This window comes from Daktulosphaira vitifoliae, unplaced genomic scaffold (assembly GCF_025091365.1).
Source record: "Daktulosphaira vitifoliae isolate Bord-2020 unplaced genomic scaffold, ASM2509136v1 Scaffold_14, whole genome shotgun sequence".
Classification (NCBI taxonomy): domain Eukaryota; kingdom Metazoa; phylum Arthropoda; class Insecta; order Hemiptera; family Phylloxeridae; genus Daktulosphaira; species Daktulosphaira vitifoliae.
Genome location: NW_026099585.1, coordinates 38,692 through 64,291, shown reverse-complemented (window position 1 = coordinate 64,291; position 25,600 = coordinate 38,692). Strand labels below are relative to the sequence as shown.

Below are 25,600 nucleotides of genomic sequence, written 5' to 3'. Positions count from 1 at the left end.
TATTCGTTAAACAAAACGGAACTGGCAGCGCAGGTAAGGAAATTTAGGGTACTGTAAATCAAATGGATGTGCTACTTTGCGGAAAACCGGGAAAAATTCCCACAGCGTCGACCGCAATGCCCAGCTCGCTAGTCGTATGATTTATAGGAACGTTTTGGGGTGATTGGAAGTTAACCACTCTGTTCCGGCGTTCATAGCAACTTGTTTATTGCGTTCAACTAACAGTAGACATCTTAGAAAACGTCTCGAGTTTTTTTTTCCGTAGATATTACATTGAGTAAAAATAATATAAACCAAGAGAAACACAACATTATTTTCGTACTTGTATATTAACTTTTGTTAACAAAAACTTCAAATAAACACGCGTATGATGATTTTAAAGCTGCCCCTCGATACATTATGTATTTAAAGGAAGCGTATTTATCTACGTTAAAGTGTATAAACGAGCAAGCTTTTGTAGATGGTGACGACGCGATCAAAAGAAAAAACCATTAAAAAGGTTTTTTTCATTTTGGCGGCAACAACATAAGAAGATCACGAAAAGACGAATTTTCTACTCAAGGCGAGGCCGAAATAGTTATATAATATTCTAACCTGTCAAAAAACACCGCCGTCGTTCATCACATCACGTATCTCGGGACACAACACAACGTTCGCATTTGAGAAAAACGCCGCGTGCGAGTGTATATTATGTCGAAAGTATAAATCATTTTGTTCAGAGGACATTTATTTCAACTAACGTTATATTTTGACTACGCGATAAATTCATAAAGAATTATGTGAGCTCTATAATATAGAACTCACTTGCTTCTTTACTTTTAAACAAAAGTAAACACGACTTAATAAAACGTAAGGTGCGACCATTTTTTCGACGCAACTCCTAATTGTAATATAAATATATGTTCTGTTCATTTGAAACGTTTCCTTCTTTCTTATTATATGTTTATACATCTATACGTGTTAAAGCTAGTCAACCAAAACAAAATAAGACAGCTACATGTGTAATCATCTGGCAGACACACATGTAATTTTGTTTTACTACTATTTTATTCAAGCGATCTTGCTAGAATGAACTACGGTCAGTATTACACTCTGGTGATCATAACGTGTTCCTGTACGCGTCATTTGTCACTATGTTTACGTGTCGAAATTAAAGTCTGTAGTGTAAATTATCGAATAAAAAGTAACAAATATAATACTATATAAAACAGCACGGTGAAATCAAAGTATATATACAAATTAAAGTGTATAAAGAAAGCGGCGAGATTTTTAATGAGTTTTTTGTATGTTTAAATCAATAACATATAAATAATCTTATTGGATCAACAGAACGACTTTATTTACCTCGGACTTTTTAATTCAACTAAGTAAAGGATAAACTTTAAAACCATCTTATAGTCAATTTCTTCCATTTTATGATTCTGTAAAGCGTGAGTCGTACTTAAATTAGCTGACATGTCTAATGTGTACAAAACGAACGATGCACCAAAGTACACTATGGCCGAAGAGAGGAAGACGAAACTGGGGAAAGAACACATTAAAAGTAGGGGAATTTATCTGCACGTGTAAGTAATTCGCAGAGAGAAGTAACAAACGGTAGAAATGTCGGGTAGGTGGCATGGAAATAAGGAAGGTGAGGGTTCCTTAACAGCTTCGGTCTGGTCTAAAGTCACAACGGGAAGTCTTCGGTTAATGCCAATTACCGTACCGAAACTGAGTAAGAACATAAATTCTTTTGTGGTCAGTAAAGAAAAATTGTAGTCCAAGAGACGGATAAACAGCAAATGGAACAGTGTTGTCACATTTTTTATTGTTTATTATGGTTAGGAAGCGATCAAATATATTAAACCAAATTAAACCAACCAAGAACTATATGATAAAAAAATGTAAATTTTACTATTCCACGTTGAAAGTTACCGTTTCACTATATTTATCGCCAATAAATAAAACGTGTACGAACGTAAAAAACGCTATTAAAATTTCTTTAGGGATATAAAATAAAAAATACGATTTATAACAATTTAATAAACTAAATAGAATGATATTGTAATATCATATGAAAATTCTCGAACGATCATTTTGATTCTATAAATATATTTTTCTTTGTCATAAAAAATCAAAATGAAAAATAATCAATGAATAAATACTTTTGATTTAATGTATTTATAAAATAAATACATACAAAACTACTTATTTGATTTATACTTTTAACTAAGTAAGCATAATAATCTATTCGGATGTCTTTTAATTAATAAAATTTCAAAACTTTAGTAATCTTTTACCATAAAAGTTGAAACAAGTTTTCTTTGAATGATACTCGAATTTATCCTCATTTTATTCTCTGATTATTATTATTATTAATATGTTCATCAGATCAAATAGATTTTTTTTGTGAAAAATGAAATAAATCAAGTATGAAAGCTTATGTATAGAAAGATATTTGATCTGAAAGATTTAAAATAGTTGAATTAAAAATGTTAAATAAATCTTCAAATACGAATAAAGTTTCTGAACTACAAATTACTTACAGTATTGAACTATTTCATTGCAAATGACAATTTTTTTATTACAACAAAATTTATACAATGTTTAAGTTAAGTGCACCATGACCTAAATTATTATACGTATTGTTGGTGACAACAAAGAAAAATTCGTTTTTCACACTTGTATCAAAATTTATCATTTTCAATAGATTGCCCAAGGGAGACGTTTTTTGTAATATAAAAAACAATTCCTAGGTAAAGCGAAAAAAATCATTCATAATAATATTTTTTCAGAGACAAATGAAAATTTTTTCTATTCAATCATAATAAACCTGTATATTGTAGTATCTACTTTTCATAACCGTTTGCTGCTCCTCGAAGTGAAAACGAAAAATTAAACTCGATCAACAATAAATTCAGCTAAACAATAAAATAATTTAATTTTAATTTTTGAAATCAACCTTTGGTAACCGACTTAAGTATTTATTCGTAACTAAGGTCTTAAAAAATTGATTGAAAAACAAAGATTCTAAACTTACAAAAAAAAATAAATATATAGAACCTTGAAAGACGAAATAGTGCGCACCCGCTTCTGAAATAATAAAAAATTTGTTTCGAAAATAAAATATTAAATCTAATAGAAATAAAATTCTGGCCGTCCCTTGAAAACATGCATTTTAACATTAATATTTCATAGAAAAACGTCTGCATAAGAAAGAAATATAAACGTACTCGAGTTTGTATTGTATTAGTTTTTAAAATCATCTAAAGAAACCCACAAAGAATCTACAATAAAATAACGTTTTTCCACAATTGTGAGAAATAAACAACACTATGATTTACCCGTTTTCATACATATTTAACTCGGTGGTCAATATGGCTCGTTCGCCCGATTTCTGTATTAGCATTTATATAAGTTGTTGCTTATTTCTTTAGTGTAAACTAAATGTTTTCTTTTGAACATCACAGTAAATATTTGTCTTAATTACCTGCAACAAATTAAAAAAAAAAAAATTAAAACATCTGTTAGTATTTAACAAAGCGTAAATAGTCAAGTTATTCAAATTAAAAAAAATTCGATTTATCGAAATTTCGGGTTAATACTGTTCAATTTTTTAACGCGGTTTCAATTCTTCATCACTCTTCTTTTCTGATCATTTAAAATCTAATAGTTTCGACGCTGTTTTGCAATAATTTATTTTCAAACGTAGATATAAAGTTTTTCACAGTAATACACGTTGATTGTTAGCATTGGTTTATAAGATTTCATGATTTTTTTATACTAAATGCAATCAAAAAAGAACATTTTCTCTTTTCAAAAGTCGAAACGTCCTTAGTCTATAATATTACATTCTACCAAGAACTCGTGACATTAGTGCGGTATTATATGGCAATGAAGTGGTGGCATTCCATGTTGATCGTTTATATTCTAATCCCCACGGTATTGTTAAATTGAATGAGTATAAACCTATTTGCTTTCATTGGTGGTATCGCAAATCGTTTACAAGGAGTTATTTATGGAAGTTTTGAGTTCACCGCATAAAACATATATTCTGCTAAAAAGTTTTGAATAGATTTTGTAAACTATTTGTCTACGCCGTCTCAAGTTAAAATTTTAATGAGTCACTAAACTTTTATTGCAGCATTAAAAAAGCATAAAAATAAATGTTAGCAAAATTAAAAATATTGTAAACGATATACGTTTCGCATGTATATACAAATGTTTGATAATTGGCGAGGGTAATTAAAAACAAATCAACTCTCAAATGGGCACTTAGTAGATTTCATAGAAGAACCATTTGCCTACGATATATAATGCGGTAAATCGTAAAATGTTTCTAACGAGACAGTTACAACTTTTTATAAATTTTCTTAAAGAAAACTACAGAATAATAATACATATTTTTTTATTAAAAACTGTCAAGTTAAAATATCGATGTCAGAAATACTCAAACTTAAGTAATAACATTTTTCAATAATGTTCAACGTGATTGCTTTACGGCTAACATACTAAACACATGACTAACAGCTTGGTACAATAAGTTAAGAAAAAAAAAAATGCTAATCGTAAAGAGTTTCATGGAAAAAATAAACGCTTTGACGTACTATACAATGTACAAGAAACCTTCAGGAGTTTACATTATTGTAACACAGGGTAGGCTTAAAAGACATTAAAATAAATTAACTAAGTTTAGCAAAGAGGAACTAAGTTATTGGTATTACACACATATTCTATGTAAATATGGGGACACAGAACAGTAAAAGACATGATCGTACATAATGTAGATAATAACTTTTTTTTTTATTTTAACAATAAAGATTACTTGATACGAGAGTTTACACAATACATACAGTCAAACTTGGTGTTTTATAACATTATCGCGAGCAAAAACTATATTTAATGATCAAATCATAAACAGACCGTTTTAATTTGTACAATTTATTTTAAGTGTACATGATTCAAGTACAAGTATCATGATTACATCAAACTTTCAAACACCTTTGAAGTCGTCAATTCATTCAGAAGTAATCGAATAATCAATTAAAGAAGCTGATACTTTGATAATTATTTTAATTTCTATGTAGTGAGACGTATGTTATAGTTTTAACACTAACCTTGAGACCACCAAATAATGTCGGACACAGTCGACGAATATTCTCCTTTTTATAGATCGGCTTTTTCACACCACAAATATATATGATATGTGTACATAAGGAACGTGACTCGACTGTCCCTTTAGTTATTTTATTTGCTGTCATACAATGCAATACATTTAGTGTAAAAACGTTTTTATCGGCAAAAACAGACACATACACTCCCTTTAACGTATTTTATAGTTTTTCAACGTGTTAGAAATAATATTGAGTATCGTTATTCCATAAAATCTGTCCACTATACCATGACAAATTTCCGAAACTTAATTTTTTTACAAGAACAAATTGCGTGATACGTCATAAAACATAATATTAAATGATTTACTTGATTTTAAAGCATCTAACGAATTCTCACGTGACAATTTATTTCTAATAATTATAAACAGATAGTCTAGAACTCTTAAGCGTACCTATACAAAACTACTAATCTATCGAAGGTTCTCGTGAAACGGCTAATTTATAGAGTCGAACAAGGGATGGTTGACCTATCATAACAATTAATAACGTTTTAATGGGAACCTAAAATCCACTATACTTCATCAGCAAACAGAAGTTATTATAGTTGAATAGCTAATGTATGGGCAACGATTTATGTGGCGCGACAAAAGCAGTTACACGGAGGCGATGTTTGACACTGTACGACCATTTGCTTAATGAATTTTGAATAATCCAAAAGTTAACATTCTGGTAACGTAAACAAAAAGGGCGCATAGTTTTTTAAAAAGGGGCATAGTTTTACCTATGTACTTTGACTTTTGGGCCAGCACTTCAGTTTACTACAATTGTACATAAAAATCATATACATAATACATATATCTCACCCTTGATCATAAATTTTCAAATACCCTTTAATCAAATTATAAGTTACAATCCGAAGGGAAAAAAACCGTTCATTAAACATCGGTCCATTTGACATCCTCCGACTTACCCTTATCATCAAAACCGTTCGAACAGTACACATGTTGGACAAATATATTTTACGTGTATGACTGAACCAAAAAACGACGGACACGGGGCACAGATGCTCTAAACTACCGCTTTGTATAGTAGTGTTGTTTAAGTATTATTACACGGGTGTAATTACGGAAGGAAAACATCCCCATTATTATAAATATAAATATATATATATATATATATTTATACGTATGAAAAAATTCGCTTTTTTAGTGTATATGGCGCTGACAAAGAATGGTCATTACCGGTTTACATTTATTTATTAAATCAAAAGCCGCACAAAGCGGTTAAAAAATAATTAAAATATATTACACGACGGAAACACTCAATCTTGTTCTTTTATTTTTACCTTTTCCCGATTAGTAGGTTTCTACGTTATGTTATTTTGATTCGCAGCCTTTTAATCTATTCAAAGATACATGTAAAACGCAGTTTATGAAATATTTAAAATCCCTAATGATGATGATTCAAAATAACATATAGGTTTTTGTGATAAAAATATTTTTCATTAACGTACTATTATATTATTCAGGCTGTATTGCTAAAAATAATAAAAATAAAATTTTTAATTTAAATAGAAACTTTAATTGCATAATTGAAAGAGACTAAATGTGAGACATACATATGATTTTAATCAAAATATGATTTTCACAACCATAGTATGAATAAGAGAATAAAAAAAATTTTATAATACAATTCAATAGAGTTATTGCCCTAGGTAATAATACATAGGTAGTTTATTTCAATTGCTTATTCATTTAATTTTAACGTTAATTAATAATTAGTCAACAAAAACTTACATAAAAATACAACATGTTTTTTTTGTTTTTTAAATAAACTGGCAGCAAATTAATAAACTCTTGAAACAATTATGCTCGACAACTTTAACATAAAAGCTAGAAAATACGGTTTTTCAACCTTTGTTGCTACAACAATTGTACAAAAAATTAATCTTGTGATTTTAAATTATATGTCTGTTACTGTCAAAAGCATTCATCGCTTCTGAGATGAGGTAAAAAGAGGAAAAGGTTCGTGACAGTTAAACATGCCTTTATTGTATAATTATTTATAGCTTCCTCTATTACAAAAAAAAAACATGTCAAATATAAATGAGTTGATAATGCATAGATGTATTGGATGAATACAAAAGTAACGAAAACTTTTTATTTGTTGACATTCATGAATTTTTTTTAATAATTTACTATTCGTTCAAACAAGGAAACAGTTCATATATTTAGTTTTAATTTGTATAATAAATGGCTATGAAATATTATTGACAGAGTAAATAATAAAAATATACCTATTATGTCAACTTGGTTGCATTATATAATAGTATAAAACTACCTCTAAGGTGTAATTATTTAAATTAAAAAAAAATTAATATTTGAATGACACATAGAATAGGTTTTACAAAAACATGATGAAAATTATGTAAAATTAATAATGGCATATTACATGTATAATAATATTTAAACTAGATAAGACATACGTATCTAGAGGAATCATAGGAATATTTAACCTTAATAATTTCAGTGTATGGTCAGGTCAAGTGTGCACCGTAAATTATCGTTTTATATTTCCTCATGTAAAGGCAGATCATATTTTTCTTTATTTTTCTATAATGTCGTGTAATATATGATGTTATAGAAAAGTAGCGTTTAAGAATATATTATTTAAGAGTATAACAAAATAGATACCGAGGAAAAAAGCGGTTTGTTGTTGCCCGGGGGGGTTGTAAATAATATTCAAGTTGAGGCGCGAGCTCAAAATATGCCAAATGTTATGTTGTTGACATTCTCAAGGGAAGCAACCCGGCAAGTGTTGTTAAGTTCAACAATAAATTATTTTAACTTGGATTATTAACATTCAAAAAGTTTTCTGCTTTTGGGTATTTAACGTGGCCAACAATCTGATTACAAAACAAAGCGGCCACGTCTCTTGTCCAAAGTGAAAGAAGAGTGAAACAACACCGCGAAACGTGTTTTATCTTTTTAAGTTTACTTTTTGCCGGCGTACAGACAACAGACGACACCACGTTCACTCAATAACCCTTATAATACTACTTTTGAGTTTTTCGAAACAAAGAAAACACGTACATTAATAACACACTGGCGATTCGCATATCCGCTTTGTATAACTTCACAAAAACTTTTTAATAAAGAATCCGAATATTACACGGCCGCGGGGACTATTCAACAAGATGTCCGTTGTTCTTTATTAAGATTGATTGTTATTTAATGACTCATTAACGTGTAATTAAAACTTTTTTTATTATTCGTATTGTTTAAAAATTTGTTTTTAAGTTTAATTAGTGGGCAGTTTCATTACTTTTATGAGCTACGATGAATTCTTACGTAGCAGCAAACGCCAATAAATTTTTCTATATCTTTCTCGCCATTTCCGCGAATAAAATCCTATCGAACGAAACTTGCTCGACTGTAACGATTACGGTAAGTGTTAGTTACGAGTAAAACGATCACGAGAACCAGTTATTTCGGAAATATTTTATAATTTTGTTCTTCACCGTCTTGGGTCGAAATAACTGGCCGGGCCTTATTCAGTAATCTCCAAGTTTATCCAAAGCATTCGCTTGCCCAAACGATTTTTCGTTTTCGGAAGTACGTGATCGAAATTCACATCAACCGTTTGTTCAAAGCAAATAATATGCACACAAACTAAAGCCTGCCAAGATAAAATCCTTCGGCTCACAGGAATCAGTATTATCCTATTTGCCGTACTCTTGATGAAGGGAAACACAGACATGCGTAGTTAATATAGGCAAGCGGTGAAAAAGTATCCTGAGGGTACTCGACGTAAGTCTGCAGGTCGACACTGGATCGTGTATTATTAATATAAGAATATTAATAGTATCTATGATAGTTCTGACTTACCACATTTGTTTACAAAATATTATATAGGCTTTCTCTATGCACACTGAAATATCATGNTTCTCTAAGCACACTGAAATATCATATTATTGTTAGTCTACAACGTTCATAAAAAATAATATCGTACATTGTAAAAAGTCATTTCACATGGGCGAAGGTCTGCTCGAAGTAGACATTGTACACGTTACGCAGAATTATACCGATCAGCGTTTTTTATCTTTATTAGCATAATAAAGTAGCATAACACATTATTGTTTATGTTCATTAAATAAATAAAGTTCAGAATATTATGAAAAAACATGTTTACAATTATAGCGTAAAAATTTCGTGCGGATATTTTAAGGTCAAGACTATCACAAAGTATCGTAAAATGAACGATATTACCACAGGTTTTTTAATAACAATAATAAAACAAACGTATTTGTACCCGTAAAACAAAAGAGTTTCGAACTCAACCGATTACAAATTAACATTGCAATTAATTCGCTGAAATTCTTCGCGATTCTCTTTATTCCCAACACAAAATGCGTAGAATAAATTACACCGAACGTCTTTCAGAACCGTCTCTCCGCTTTCCGTCTGATACGTCTAAGTAGTAATTTTTAGTTTGCGGGTCAGGAAACTAACAAAGCGTAAGCCCAGCAATTTAAAATCGTATGCGCACCGACGTTGTTGAAGTATCAAAGTTGTTTATCTTGTTTTTAACGGCCGTTATGCTTGTTCAATGTAATATCGTCATAAGTTAGCGCTCCCTCGCAACACCGCCGTACCATCCGCGCCGACATTTGTTTTTTTTTCCTGCCATTCGAATTAATATATATTACAAGAGACTCGATGATTAAATAGGGAAAAATCAAATCGTAATAGGCCCGGTACATTTGGTCGGCAGGAGTATTCCGATAGATGCAGCACCGCGGAGTTGTCATCGGGTACTACAACACAAGAACATTACCCGAGGGCGGATTATGTTATTAAATTAACAATAAGTTATGGGGCGAGGAAACAATTCCGCTAAAAGCTTAAACGCTTAAAGCGTTCGGGCTCGTAAAAGAGTACTACCATACCCACCGCGTGTCTCTGTTCCAGAGACCGTTTATGGATAATCCTATATACCACGATGAATTGATAATATTTCCAAAAACCCTGTTAAGCGTGAACGAGGGGAAGTAATCTGGACTGGGTCTTGGTCCAGCGCATAAGTTATTTTCGCGCAATTTCCGTTGGCACACATGCAACCGAATTCGAACGGTAGGATTTCCAAAAACAAACATAAACTAGGACTTTGTTTATGCGGTCCGCCTTTGTTTTTTAACGGGTTTAAAATTTAAGCCCGTCACGCGCGAGTCCAAATATTTTCTAAAATGTAATATCGTTATTGTGTGACGATGCTAAATAGATCTACGGCAGTTGCATAGAGTATTTATTATCCTCAATATGGTTATGGTATACATTAATTAAGATGACGCCTCATTCAGGGGTTGACACTATTTTTAACAAGTAAATCCTTCGCGGAAAACATTGTGGTGAACCGTCTGCAATAATAGCTGAAAACTGAGTGGGATTCTGGTAATGAGCACAATTAATATCGAAGACTATACCGTCTCGCACCCTATTAAGTTTCTTAGAGTGTATGTAGTTAAATTAAGACGAGCCACAGAAGGGAAACTACACAAAGCAACGTATTAACACAGATTTAGTCGCAATGATAGTGATACTTTATGGATAAACAAAAAAGTTATTTTAAACGAGCGCATATTGTGTTCACATTACGCGTGTATAAAGACTAAAATAGTATCATAATATTCTTAAAATGGAAAATGTTAATGTAAAAAATAAATGAACACCTAACAACTTTTTGGTTTAAAAGTTTCCTTATCATCACGCCTATTAAACGCTATTTGATAGTGTTACCTCAAAAAGAAAATCTAAGGAAAACGAAAATGTTCGTAATATTTTGAAATTACGACAGCCAAAAGGTTAACTATAAAACTAGCGTTATATATATTTTTTAACAACATTTTCAGTAAATAATAAATCATGACGTTACTTCTACTCCCACAATTTTCTAAATTGTTTCTTTGATAATAACTGAACAAAATTATTGCTATCGTCGAAGAGAAATCTGAAAAAGTTTTTATATTTCTAACTGTTTTTTTTTTATATATATTTTAAACTAATCTTCGATATAAATAACTCTGATGTTAAATTCAAAATTTCTATCCTTTGACTCACAAAACTTTTATCGTACATTCACTAAGCAAAAATAATTTTAAAAAAAACTTTTTATTTTGGTTAACTTTGTTAGAGTTAAACACATTTAATTCATATTTTATCAACAAAAAACTAAATAACAAAATTCGTATTTTATAAATGAACGAAATAAACTGAAGCAAATTATTTTTAAGTAATTGAACTCTAAACGAAACGCTTGAAAGACATATCGTTACCTAGCGAAACGGTTTTTATTTCTGAGCGTCTGTTTTGTACAGCCGATTACCTAGAAACGTAACAACCTCTTTTGACTACTTATATGACCGACATATAATACTCATGACACACTCATATTTACACTTTCACCAGATTTTTCGACCCCAGGGACAAGTTTCCGGTCGTTGGTCGCCGTCAACGCTGAGAAAACTGTTAGGCTTGAAAAAATAAAAAGAGTTCCAGTATAAGAAAACACATTTTTAGTGCCAACACGTGGCCACCACGCACACAATACACGCATTTTTTTTGCCAGATATTTTTCTTCACTCACAAACCCTGGTAATGGTTTTTATTGTATAGCAGTGGCAATAGAAATAGTAGTAAAGGGGCAGTAAGACGGCTGTACAGCATTTTACCCCTTGCGGTGTCACTTTACCAACCCTCGACCGTGAAATAACCTGATCTTTTCACGAAAAGCGAGCGTTTCGAATTGCTGTGCTCTAGTATGCTTGTTGATATGTGTGTGGTTAAAGGTTCCAAAATCCTTTTGGGGTTTAATTTCACATGCGTTGAAAAATGAAATTTTCATTGCTTATGCGATCACGAGACGAAAGATGTAAGTAATTTTGACAGATAATAGTACTGCGACACTAGATTTGTTTTTCTTTTATTATATCTATGGGACAAAGCTAATAAAACGAATAATTTAAAAAAAAAGCGTCAGAGGAAAAAATATGTTCATAATTTCGACACGGATGAACTTAAATAAAATAAAACATATTTATAGAGATCATTACGTTTACGATAATATATAACTAAAACAATATTTTTTTTATTACCCTTTTACTTACTAAAAGTTTTGTCAAGAGTACAGGTGATGATGATATGGTGAACACCGGCAATGATAGTAAAAGCGTAGCAAAAGTAGCATTGTTAAAGTTTTTGAATTGCCAAACCGTATAATAAATTATAATTTGAATTAACCAGCAACATGATGAGGGTAAAAGCATTCAATTCAATTAAAGAGAGAGTGAGCAAACACAGCAGAGAAGCGGTCGTATTACGGGCGTTATGAAAATCATTTACACCTTCAACTACTATACTTGACTAAGGGAGGCGGCAAATCAAATTAAAATTATTTTAACAGTGACTAACACGGTGCGTACCCACTCACAAGCACTACATGTACGTTTTACGAAACAACGATAATAGTAACTGTAACGCAAATTTACACGACTTAAGTTACAAAAAAGTATGATCGTTAATTACAATTAACATAATACGTCAAGATCTAGACAAGGGTGGTAAACACAAGCGTTATTAATTACTTTTTTACACTGTTAGAATTTGTTTCTCGCATAACTGAAATTCTCTGAAGCTGTACTAAGACCGACCTCAATGTACACAAAAAATCATTCTGCCGACACATAATTGCAGCTACGCAACTTAGCAAAATAACGTAATTAAACACGCAATAAAAATAACAAAAATAAAGAGTAATAATTTTTAATTTAGGTACACAAATATTAAAATACTAAAAAAAATGCGAGCTGTAATAAAACGGGTTGTTTAATTCTTGCCTTTTTATTGTACGAATATTGTCATTTTATGATAGGAATTGAGAATTTACCAAGTCGTTAAACCATACTAAAATATTCTCATTCCGTGTTCTCTTTTGCAACAAAAAAGTAAATAAATAAAACGTACTAAACATTCTTTTTTCCGCCCCAGGATCATATCGAATAAGGATTTATTTACGCACACATCAATGAGTCGGTCTTCCTTTGAGCTAAATGTACATTGTCATTGAATGATGCATTTGCATGATAGAAAATAATAAAAAATTTTAATTAATGTATCTTTGTAAGATCTTGACATTGAAAATGGATCGAATTCATTTCGTTAACACAAAGCACGTATACTATAAGCATTGAGATAATAATTAAAGAAAATTTACTTGATATATAGTTTGATTTCTGTACGAGTTATTTTGAACAAAGTATGAAAATGGCTATGTAAAACCAAAATAATAACAATAATTAAAAATAATTACTGACAATTTCTAAGGAAAAATTATTTTCGCGGAATTAATGAACTATTTACAGTTAAGTTATGTATTTTACACGCAATAGTTTGCAAGCCAAAAGATATAAAACAACGGATTGCATTAAAATAAATGCGCTTTAAAAAAAATAAAAGTAAGTCAAGGCGAACTCATAAAATCCATGTACTATGAAGAAAGAAATGGCATCGTTAAAAAGTTTTTGAACGGGATACGAAACTATAAAGTATATATATTGATGATCGTAGAACTGCGATTTTATTACATGTTTGCGCAAGTTCAGTTAATGCATCCTATTTTAATTACTCCAAGTTGTATACTGCCACGGGAAAGTTTTATTCTACTAATGCCTAACAATGATCGGCTTTATGCATCTAACAATTATTCGAAACAAATTTAACTTATCGATACTGTAAAGAACTGAAAAATTGAAAGAGCTTCGACCTATATTAAATACGGAAATGGTAAATAACACTCTGAATCAATGAATTTGAACTATTATAAAGATTAGTCTACTTGGAGTTATAAATAAACAATGAATATGCAAAAACGGTATATATCGTGTACTTACGGTGAAATTTTAGGTTAATGGACAACTGTCATGATAAATGTGTAATATATTACCTGTAACAGATATCAAACGAAAATGATAACTTTAATTAAATGTAATGAAACAATAAATAATTTAATGGGGAAATAAATTCATAGATAAACGTTTAAAATGATCTATATTTAAAAAAAACATTTCGATTTGCGCACTCAATCAAGATCATAAATACTAGCCCACTTGGGATTCAACACTGCATTTTCTCTTAGTCCATAAGCGTGTTGTAAGAGTACATGTTAGATAAAGTTCGAGTGGAAAATGAGAAATAACTCAATTGAAATCGACGGAAACCTTCAATTGACATACGAGTGACTTTATTAAACGGCTGAAAAAGATAATTATCATTTATATACAAACATACACGCACATCGACCAGGTGCAGAGTGTATTTGTGTGTCTTCTACCGAATCGATAGGTAAATTACAACATATGGTTGGCTTCTCCCGAATCCTATAAAATACAAAGTGCACGACGGAGTATTGCATATTAAATTTTTGTCACATACTTCGGTATAATGACAAATATTTAGTGTTCTGAACGTAAGGAAACTGGTTTCTATTGTTCTCATTATTTGTAACAATTGGCCAGTTTCCTTGCTTACTGAACACCCTATATAATGAAAATTCCACTTGTAGTTATCGGAGCGACAAGAGTTTGCCATTAGATGTTAAACAATAGATCATTTATTTTCCGGATACGGATAACACGTTTGGTAATGTAAAAATCAACCTCTTATATACAATAAGACAATCTAGGATAGCGGTCGAAGGTCGGTAGCTGTCAAAATGTCTTGTCAAAGAATCCGTTCTAACACTTATCGGTTTATTGAATATTTTTTTGCTGTATTTTGGCGAAGCAAAAAAACAACGGTAGTATCGGTTATCAGCCACGAGGTATTATTTTTTTGGAATATTTTTAGTCGCGCACGAGAGGTTTCCCCGTAGATAATATTTTATCATAATAATTTATTGTGTAGGAAGCTATGCCCTCTTTCCGTAAACCGATAGTGCATATACATACTTAAAAGAAAAAACGCTACTCCTTCACGACCGGAAAAGTCATTACCCCTCGTACTATAGAAGCTGCGGTGTCATAACGGTCGCAGTGAAAAAATAGTGCCGACAAAAAACTACGTGTGTAATATAAATGTCGATTTGTCCAGAGTTCTTTTTTTCACTTTCAACTGTCGTTCTTCGTTAACGCTTCACTTCTTCGCGCACGAACAAACACGCGTTCCAAATTCCAATACTTTAAAGTAATGTCGTGTCGAAGGTATCAAGCGAGAACGATGTCCGCTTTGTTCTATCGAGATGTTTCGAAAAAGTAAAAAACGCGCACGATTGTTTCATAAAACGCCGAAATCAAATACCTAGCTTGCACAATGACAATAGTAATTATTTTTTATGGCAGTCAGGTGAATATTCTTAGAACTATACGCGTACACGGTCTTCCATCGCGCGACGAACGAATCCTTTGCACGTAAAAGAACACACAAACGCCCCTATCATTATCATTATTGTTGGATTTTATTTATGGCTTCTATTCAGACTTGTAGACAATGCCGAGTGCGTGAATCTATGAAATAATTACTCTGTCATTACATCATATCCACTCATTTTCAATTATGTAAAATGCACTGTTCTAATGATACACGACAGTTTATTATTTCGGAGGCATAACGTTTTTATCCCTACAATAGGCTTTTTAATCGACTCAATATCAGTTTCAACGTAATATTTTTCATTTCGGCTAAACGCAAGTCAAATGAACATAAAATGTAATACGCTCAAAGTTATTTTCCGCCGACATTTCAATATAACACTAATCAATCAACGTGGAAAACATTAGTATTTACTTGTTTTGTATTATATATTTCATTTAATTCGCAAGTCGGACAAAATAAGGTTTTCTCTTTATATTCTATCGACTAACCGATTTTTATTAATCTACTCCTTAAATTTCATTTTTGTTATACTGATGTAAAAAAAAAAATATATATATATATATATATATTCAATTTGTTCAAATAACACAGCTCAAACGAAATTATATACAATAAGGGAAAGTATTACTACAGGAAAAAAAATATATAATTTAAAACAAAATAGTGAAAAAAATAAAATTGTACGTCAAACAAATGTTTTCCCACAACGTATATGCCCTTTAAAATATAATGTCCGGGTCCATACACAAGAAAATAGATTACANTAATGTCCGGGTCCATACGCAAGAAAATAGATTACGCCGTATTCGATGTATAGCACAAAAGTTTTCCTCGGCACTTTGAAGTCGACTTATAATTAGACTGAATAGGGTTTTCATACTCAACTTCAAAATGAAATTATAATGAACGAATAGATAACTTAATTGAAGCGAACTCCAACAATAAATTCGTTTATAAGACAAATCTAAAATACTTCTATAATTGTAACTGTACTTATGAGTTTTGTCAATTATATTAGTTACGCAGTGATTATACAAGTACGCATAAGATTTCAATTACTTAACCTCACAGAGTAAACACAAATCGTACTACGCTAATTTAAATTCAAAAGGAGGTAGAAGTAATTATGACAAACGAGTTGAGTTTATGTTTTAAGACCCTCATTTAGTAATCCAAAGCAACATCGGTACTGTAAAAAAACACAATATAAATTTCACGATAATTGTATTGAACTATTAAATTTCCTCGGCAAACACTATAAAAGGAATTCTATACATTTTCTTCTGTTTAAACCAAGCGGAATGCAAAATATTTTGGGCGCATAACACGAGAATCGCATAAAAATTTAGAGCGATGCCATTCTAAATAAATAATGACAAACAAGTGTATCAAATCTCAAGATCGAGAGTGCCCAATGAACGATTGAAGCCGGAACACTCGAGTTCATTCAACAAAATAAATAACTTCCGGTCGAAAGAACAAATACACTATTTGAAGTTGCCAAGACGGAGCTTGCCACGTCTCTTACTCCCGACAAAAACGGCGGTAACTGTAATCTGACGTCACATGTTAAATCCTCCTGTACATATGATCACGTACGGGGTGATCTCAAAAGGCTACAAACGTCCGTGACGACGACAATACGGAAACGCACCCTAAAAACCGAAAAGAAGAAAAATAAACCATTTAATGCACGCTGCTGTCAACCGATCGATCAGTTTTTTCAACTCGCCAATCATGAGCAAACGCACTGGTGGAGTACAAAGGGGGAAGCGATACGACGATGATTCATATGAAGTGCATGCTACATAAAAGTTTTTTACGCGCACAATTATATTATTCTTTGTATAACAAGGCGGAAGAAAAACAAAAGAGGGACGAGGTGGTGGAACTCCTCGGCGAACGAANAAAAGAAAAACAAAAGAGGGGCGAGGCGGTGGAACTCCTCGGCGACATGCCAAAAGATAAGGAATTATGCAAAGTTTACTCGACGCGGAATTCTCCCAGAGCGGAAATCAATTTGTACTTAAACATTTTAATTTCGATTACTTAAACGGCGCAATGTGACAAGACAGAGGATTAATAATATTCAATTATACGAGAGCGATACGAATCTCATGGCAATAATAACCGTAATTAATCATATAAAATATACGTTTGTCGGGTATATTTCGCGTGCACCTGTTGTAGGGTTAAAATATTGATTCGCGTATAAAAAAATCGTTGACATTAGCGATCGTGTTTTCTAGCCGAACGCGTAAACACTCGTAAGGAAACTTGCCACCGAAGACAGTTTTACAGTTGGTCACACATCACACTGTTTACAGTCTGCGAGACTCATATTATACAGGTCATTGATGTACATAGTTATTGTAGGGCGACCATTATAATAAATGTTCGCATAATAGAGTCCTTAGTGGCTTAACAGAGCCAACACTAATCGCCTAAAGCCAAAACGTAGACATTCCATAATACTACACATAAGTCATTCGACTGTATTTATTGGTCAATCGGTAAACATCAAACTTTGCATATAAGTTCTTAAGTAGTAGCAAGAAGGGCCAACGGCATTAGATTAATAATCGTTTTTCATAGTTTAGTTGTTGTGGCCGTAATACTAACAAATACTTTTCGTTAATTCTCCGACGTCTGGTATTTAAGATAAATTAACTCTAATTATGAATACCATTAAATACGTCGACAACAAATTTAGTTTTAAAATATAGAATTCTTACTGTCAAAATAAAGTTCAAGTCTACAAGCGATAATATACCTCTACTATTAGCGCATCTTAAATTAAAAAATTAACGAAACGTGTTGAACACGATAGCAAAAATTATTAGATGTACAATGTCCGTTCGATTTTCTATTTAATAAAATAAAAATGCATAATTATGCGATTTAGTGTCATTGCTAAAGAACAACGTGCTATGAAAACAAAAAACACGCAAGTCTAAATTGCACGTATTGACGGGGTTAACTTGGATATTACAACAATAATGAATAAACTATGAAAATATACATTGTTTAGCATTGAATCGAATAATTCGATTTAACGAAATATAATTATTATATTCGTTTATAAACTTATTTGAAAATAAAGGGGAAATTACCTGTTTATGAAATCAGTTAACTTTTAATGAATACTATTAATAAATGTTATTATTTTTTTGTAAATGTTTTATCGCCATTGATTTTAAAATATACGCTCAAAATTATTAAATAGAGTTAGTTATTGATTTATATTTTCTTGCCACAATCACAAAGTTAATAAATATTTCTTTTCTGAACATTTTCTATAATTATAATGTAAAAATATTTTTATTTAGCCAACACACAAATTTTAATATATTATTTTATAAAGAAAATTTTTATTTTTCATAAATAATATTGTATTAAAAATCGTGATAATACGGAATGATTTAATTTAGACATTTTCTTTATCGTAAAACTACTAACGCATTAGACAATTTTTTAGTTAAAAACTCAGTGGTGTTCATTCACTGGCCACGTTACCCTGAATTCTGCTAATGCTGGACATTTTTGTATACTTCAATCATAATTCAGAAATTAACTATTCAGATTAAGTTGCATACCAATTTTATAATACACTGATGTATGTAAATCAAATAGGGCATTATTTTTAATAATAGTTTATCTGAAGAATTCAATAGCGACAACGCTTTTGAAGAATACAATTTTCATTTAGATAATAATAAAACTCTTAAATTACACAATGAAATTGCATTTTAACTTAAAAAAAGTGTTATGTTACAGCTCGACTTTTTATTTACTAAATTCATTGAGTGTCTATTAAATAAAAGCGAATAACTCAACTTTTACTACTGAAGGGTAATATTTTTAATATAAATTTTAACAGGTTAAAGTACTTCTCAAGTGCTTAGATTAATTATAAATGAAGAGTAAAGTCAACTGTCCTCGATCTTGGAATTCCCATTTAAGTTCCTAAACTTCCGCGTGCATTCCATTTGAAATTATGTGTTTATCTATCAAACTCGAGGAAAATCTCCTTACCAATCCCTCTGCATTATAATGTTAATTTCTTATATCACACTATATAAAACCAGTAATTTGTAATGTATTAGTCGATGAACTTCCATTTACGCCGTCAAAGACAATCTTGCGCCCCTTTAATGACCAACAGGCCTACGTTAAATTATTTACAAATTTAACCCATTCACTTTTCCCTAATACCATGTAACAAAACAATTATAACGTATACGCCCAAAACCCCGTTAAACGAGTTAATTAATAATATACACTGTACGAAATGAAAATGGAATATTTTTTTAATCCACATGTTCCAATAACTCAGAACCATTGCACTACAAGTTCGAAACTTTCTTTAATAAACAATTACCCTAAAAATTAGATAAAATAAAAAAAAAGACCCCTACACGCAAATGGCTAATGGACAAATGCCGTAGTTTTTAATAGCCACTTGATAATACAAATAAATAAAAAGAAAACATATTGAACGGAGTAAACAACTATTTTGGACAACAGAGTTAAATGAATTCGGCGACCGCAGAATAGTATTGAACTTTGTTTACTTTAACTTAAATATTGCAGTCCCTTTTACACCATCAATACACACGCGTCACCGGGAAGATATATAATTACTAATGGAATACCAAAGGGACAAGCATGGAAACTCGAGTCTTTAAAAGTTCCCCAAATTGTATGTCGTGTGTAAAAGGGAGAAGGGTTATAGAATATTCAATCGAATAGCAGGTAAATGTGCACACTTTGGACGAACAAGAGTTGGTATTGGTTAACAAAAACCGCCAAACCAGGAAAAAAGGATAAGTTTTATCGTTAAAATAACAAAATAGAATAGAATTTTATGAGTGTTGGACAAAAGTTTTAATGCACTCCTAACGAATGAAATTTTGGCAACTAGTTTTGTTATTTCTATTTATTTGGCGAATGACTGGTTCGGAATTAATATTTTAAACGATAACTGCAAAGTAATAAACTATAATAAACTGAACAATTCAATTTTTGAATTTAGTTGGAAATGCTAAGACAATAAAATATGTGTAAATGAAAATACACTATGGCGACTCGGAGGATCCGACTCGGAGTCGTCATTAGACGTCACTTGTAGACACGTTATTAAACTGTTTTATTTTAATGATTGTCATATCATAGCGGCTGTCTAGTTCTATAAATACGATATAAAAAACGTTCAAAAGACTTTTAATTAATACAAACTGTAGTAAACCATTTAAGTAATTTAGATAGTTAAATAGCGCATGATAATAATTATTCTCGTTTAGACGTTCGGATGCCAAAAAGAAATATGACAAGGACAAAAGTGACGACGATTCTTTAGAACTTGTTGCCAAAAGTTACACTTTTCGCATCAATGAAAACCAATTTGCGACTAAAGAAACGACACAGTATATTATTTGCTAGCAAGAATATTCAACTTGATTCTTTACTGTACTCAAAATCGTTCTAATAAAGCAGAACTTATTGAACTATACCGGAAAGTACCGGAATATCGCCTTTTGGGTTCTCATAAGATGAAAAAAAGCGAAGCCGATGAAACCTTATCGAAGACCAGGGAACAATAAACCTGCATACTCTCAGATTACCCGAAATATGTGTAGTGATGCGTTGACAGAAAGAACACAAGGGCCGACGAACGGAAACCGCGGTGGTAATCATATTTTTTTCGGACAATCATTCTATGAAAAAGTGTCAAATTTAAAAACGAGCCTTGAGCATTCATTCATCGGATTACAATAACCACTAGGTGGACGTACGACAGTAACTTCAATAATACATCCAATCAATATTTCAACGAGCAACGTACCATTTTGAACACTTTGTCACTAAAATTGGCTACACACACACACACACAAACGCGCGTTACTGTTGTTCCGCTACGCAATTAAATTCATTTTATTAATAAAATTCGTTTTCGAATGAAAAACTGGCATTCTCTCGAAAGAATCGAATTTGTCGGTAATGCAATTAAATCGAATAACAATGACATGACTCGGCGGCGCATTGATGGCAAAACAATCTATTCATCTCTCACCACGAATATCAAAATAGGCATTATAATATGTACACATACTCCAAAAGTGATACTTTCATCGTATGTCACTTTAACTGTTCGCTCCTATTTTCATTTAAATTTATGTGGCACCAAACCGACAGCAATCGGATTTCAAGTGCTTTTTTTTCTTACCAAAGACGGCGAACGCTTTTGAAACGTATTTATTTATGGAGAACACAACGGTTAAGTAAGTTCCCACGCGACACGTTTCAACTTGGTTTGTCACGACTGTCGCCGTACGCTTATGCGTGACTGCATCGAGAGTTGCATACAGTTGATCGAAATTGACGTGGAAAAAAAGAACGTCTATAAAAAAAAAAAAACAAATTTCGCCGTAAAGCGAATAATGAACTTTTAACAACGCGCTCGGTCGAAATCGTGCATGATGATTTTTTTTCGTCGTTCATAAGTATTAATAATACTTGTTTAAACTCGAGTTATATAAGCCGATTATGTGCTCGGGGTAATTCCTTCGAGTTTAGGACACCTCTCGTCGATCACTATAATACATAACACATTATTCGCCGTGCAACACATTCACTACTCGCTCCGACACACACTCGCACGTCTCCGCAAACCACCAGAGAACAAACCAAAACGCACGTACCATTAAATGACTGACGTGTCGCGGCGGCAATCTTTACACGTTACTTACCGTTTTAGGCATGATAAAATAAAAAGTTCCCCATTCTAAAAGTCCGACGTGGGGCAGGGAAGGAGAACAACCGCGGAGTCTCGTAACGTGTATACGTGCATAATATCACTACTACGTGTACTCTACCGAAGCCAACGCTCAGAGGATGCTCGTACACAGTTCTAAGCCGCGTGTCCCGCGTTTACGCGCCATATATTATTATAATAATATCGTGTGCATGTTAAGCGAACCTGCAAAGTTTTATTTACACAAACTCTAAGGTGGCGGCAGCGGCGATGGTTTTAATCTATGGATTATTCAGCGGAATCTCGATTATTCAAAGAGGTCTGCAAAAGAGCTTACACACGTCGGTGTGGAGTTAATGTGCTCTCTAACATGTTCACGGGCTGTTAGATGGTAAACGACGATTCGATGACCCGGATTCAAATTACATATTATAACACACACACACACACACACACACTGCACAGTTCCAAGTTGGTTGTTTTAATGCGTTACTGCAGTGAACATATTCCCGTAATAATAATAGTATTTTAGGGCTAGTACCGTGCAAATAAATGTACAATATATACATGTTTAAACAAAAGCTATCTCGTGTGGCAACCCCGGTCTTTTTAGCTATTCTTTGAGAATCTAATTTTCCTCGGATAAAATACCGAGCAGTTTCAACGAGTTATTTTTAGGGAAACTCAAACAATACATACGTAAACATGTAACATAGTAAAAATGTATCCTACACTTTCATAACGAAAGGCCATAACTCATAAAATCATGAGCTTCAACATTACTTTTGTTGATCATCCTAATATTTCTTCTAATAGAACTATAAAGATTCCAGCGACGATTACCGAGATGCTTATGACGACAGTAAACTACGCTGCTGTTAGGTACATGTTTTACATATTTAATAATGAATTTAATACAGAAGATACAAGTTTTTTAACATTACTTTTAAATCATGTTACTGTTGAATGGATATTACTCGAAAGATCATCTTTAGAGTTGTTGCACATCCTTTGATGTAAGTCGTAATTATCTTGATTCTCAGTAAAAATATCATTGCGTCAGTGCAAAATATAAATTTTGGTACAATAAAGACATTTTTTAAATTATAACGTTATCCTACGATCATAATAAAAAAAAATATCACTGCTTTCAGTCCTTTTTTTATCAATGCCTCGCCAAAATTGTATAACATTCAACTTAATTGAAAGATATTATTCATTCAAAACCCTAATAATGAGGATAATTTGTTTACAAAGAAGCCAATCAAATATAGGCCAATGTTTTTGATTAATTGTGACGTCTACCGTCACGTTTCTAAAGCGACGGATTTTACTGGGTTTTTTTATTAGTGCTTCTTCAACACTGAAAAAAGGGGAGAGGCAAATTCTACGATTAAATGAACTCAAATGACAAACGATGCGGGGGTAAGTTTTTTAGGCGTTGGCATGGGATGATAGTGCTGAGACCAAATATACAGTTAACCCTTATGTTTCCTAAAGTGATTAATGACGCAAAAAAAATATTTATTTCAACGACGTTTACAATGGACGTATTGTGGACTAAAAAAAAAAAAAAGACTAAAAGCAACAGTGACGTATACGTAAGACACAGATAACAATAACGACAACTTCAAAAAAAAAGTAATTACGTACAATTGTTTAAAAATATGACACAAAATTAGATAAACAGTATTTACTATTCGTTTGTGTTACGTTATCTTGACTAAAAATCGAGTACCATTCTCATACATTTATATAGATGTGTGAGTTTTATAAATGAATTTATAAAGAATTAGGCTCGTGGTAAAATATACTTCAATGGCCTTTTTTTTTTTAATGAGAATAGTAATTTAACCATCTTAAATATGTCTGCCTATTTATTCGTTTAAACAACACCTCTGCCATTTCATTATTTTTAGATTTCGAATTCAGAACAAAAGAATTATAATTTAATCCTGTGAAAAAAAAAAAAACAATTTTATAGTTTTTTATTTTAGCTAAATCGCTATTAAGCGCTGCCGTTACCAGTAACTGTAATAAGTTTAATTACAATGTAATATCTTTTTTAGGAACATAAAATAATAAATTATACTACACAAGGAGTTAAGGCAAGTCCACAAGACATTTGTTTCCGGAGGTGATGTTCCATAATCATCGTCAAAGAAAATGAAACATAGGGGATTTTCCAACCCATATCTCCATCGCCAACCCCGTCATCATTTCTTCTTCGGAATTGTGAGCAATAAAACAAAATATTTTTTCAAACATTTGCGCATCTGGTTCACGGCGGCGCTTGCTTCTTCTCGGAGTAGAATACTGATGCATATGGTGTATGAGGGGAAAATGAAATTAAAAACACATTTTTAAAACGACCGCGTTAAATACATTGTTTGTGTAAGGCGAAATATTATGCTGTTAGTACAATTCAAACAGCTTCATAACGGAAACAAATGCTGGCTTTATTTAATTTATTTGTTATCATTTATTTTAGCATTAGTTAAGTCTATTGTAGAAATTACAGACAAAATTTGAACGCAATACATTTTTTCATCATAATTAATTCAATAAAATATCTTATTGTTTCAATCACGAACTTACCAACTTTTATAGAAAAACAAAATATTTTTGAGTGCTGTTTTCACAAAGTTTAAAAAAGGATGTCTTACCCCAAAAAAACTCAGGGGACACAACAGACCCGTTAAAATAAAAATACAGCCTACCTGAGGAAAACGTGTCAAGTACAATTTGCCTTAGAATCTAAAAATATCAAATCAGCATTTTCATTGTCTTTATAGCTTTATTTGTTTAAATAGAGTTAAACAAAAGATAAAGATTCTTAAGAATTATCACCAAAGATTTTACGATGATAAAGCAAGATATTTCGATTCACTATATAGGTGAGTTCTCCTTTTTAATAATAATACATACCCAAATATTGTACAGAGAGAAATATATGAACAAGATGAGTTTAAAAAAATGTTTTAATAATAAAAAAAATCTGTTGAAATAAAATTCATACAGACTTCAAAAATTATGATAGCTATTTATTATGCCAGTAACTTTTTATTCTTTTAAACAAAATTTATTTCAATGAAACATTTATCGTAGACGGTAAAAGAAATTATATTTTGTTTAAGTACTAGGTTAATTGAAAAAAAAACATTAATGAAATTTATAAACTTAATTTTAGTATTAAAAATTACTCCATTTTCTTAAAAAAATTGATTCTATATTTTTGTTTTGAATAAACAACAATAAGGATAATTATTAAATCTCTAACACAGAATGAAAATAAAAACTGATTGTATGGAACTGTAGTTGACTGG

General features: G+C 31.6%; 1 protein-coding gene across 2 annotated transcripts in view; it reads right to left on the bottom strand.

Moving 5' to 3' along the window:
- The window catches only part of LOC126908824 (fasciclin-2-like), a gene marked incomplete at its 3' end in the record, with an annotated part of 80,143 nt that overhangs the window by 24,304 nt on the left and 30,239 nt on the right, over positions 1-25,600 (bottom strand). The window contains 1 exon segment of one of the 2 annotated variants that reach the window (XM_050691123.1): positions 3,327-3,472. Within the exon segment in view, the coding sequence (XP_050547080.1) occupies positions 3,327-3,336 (10 nt within the window). 2 annotated transcript variants of the gene reach the window in all.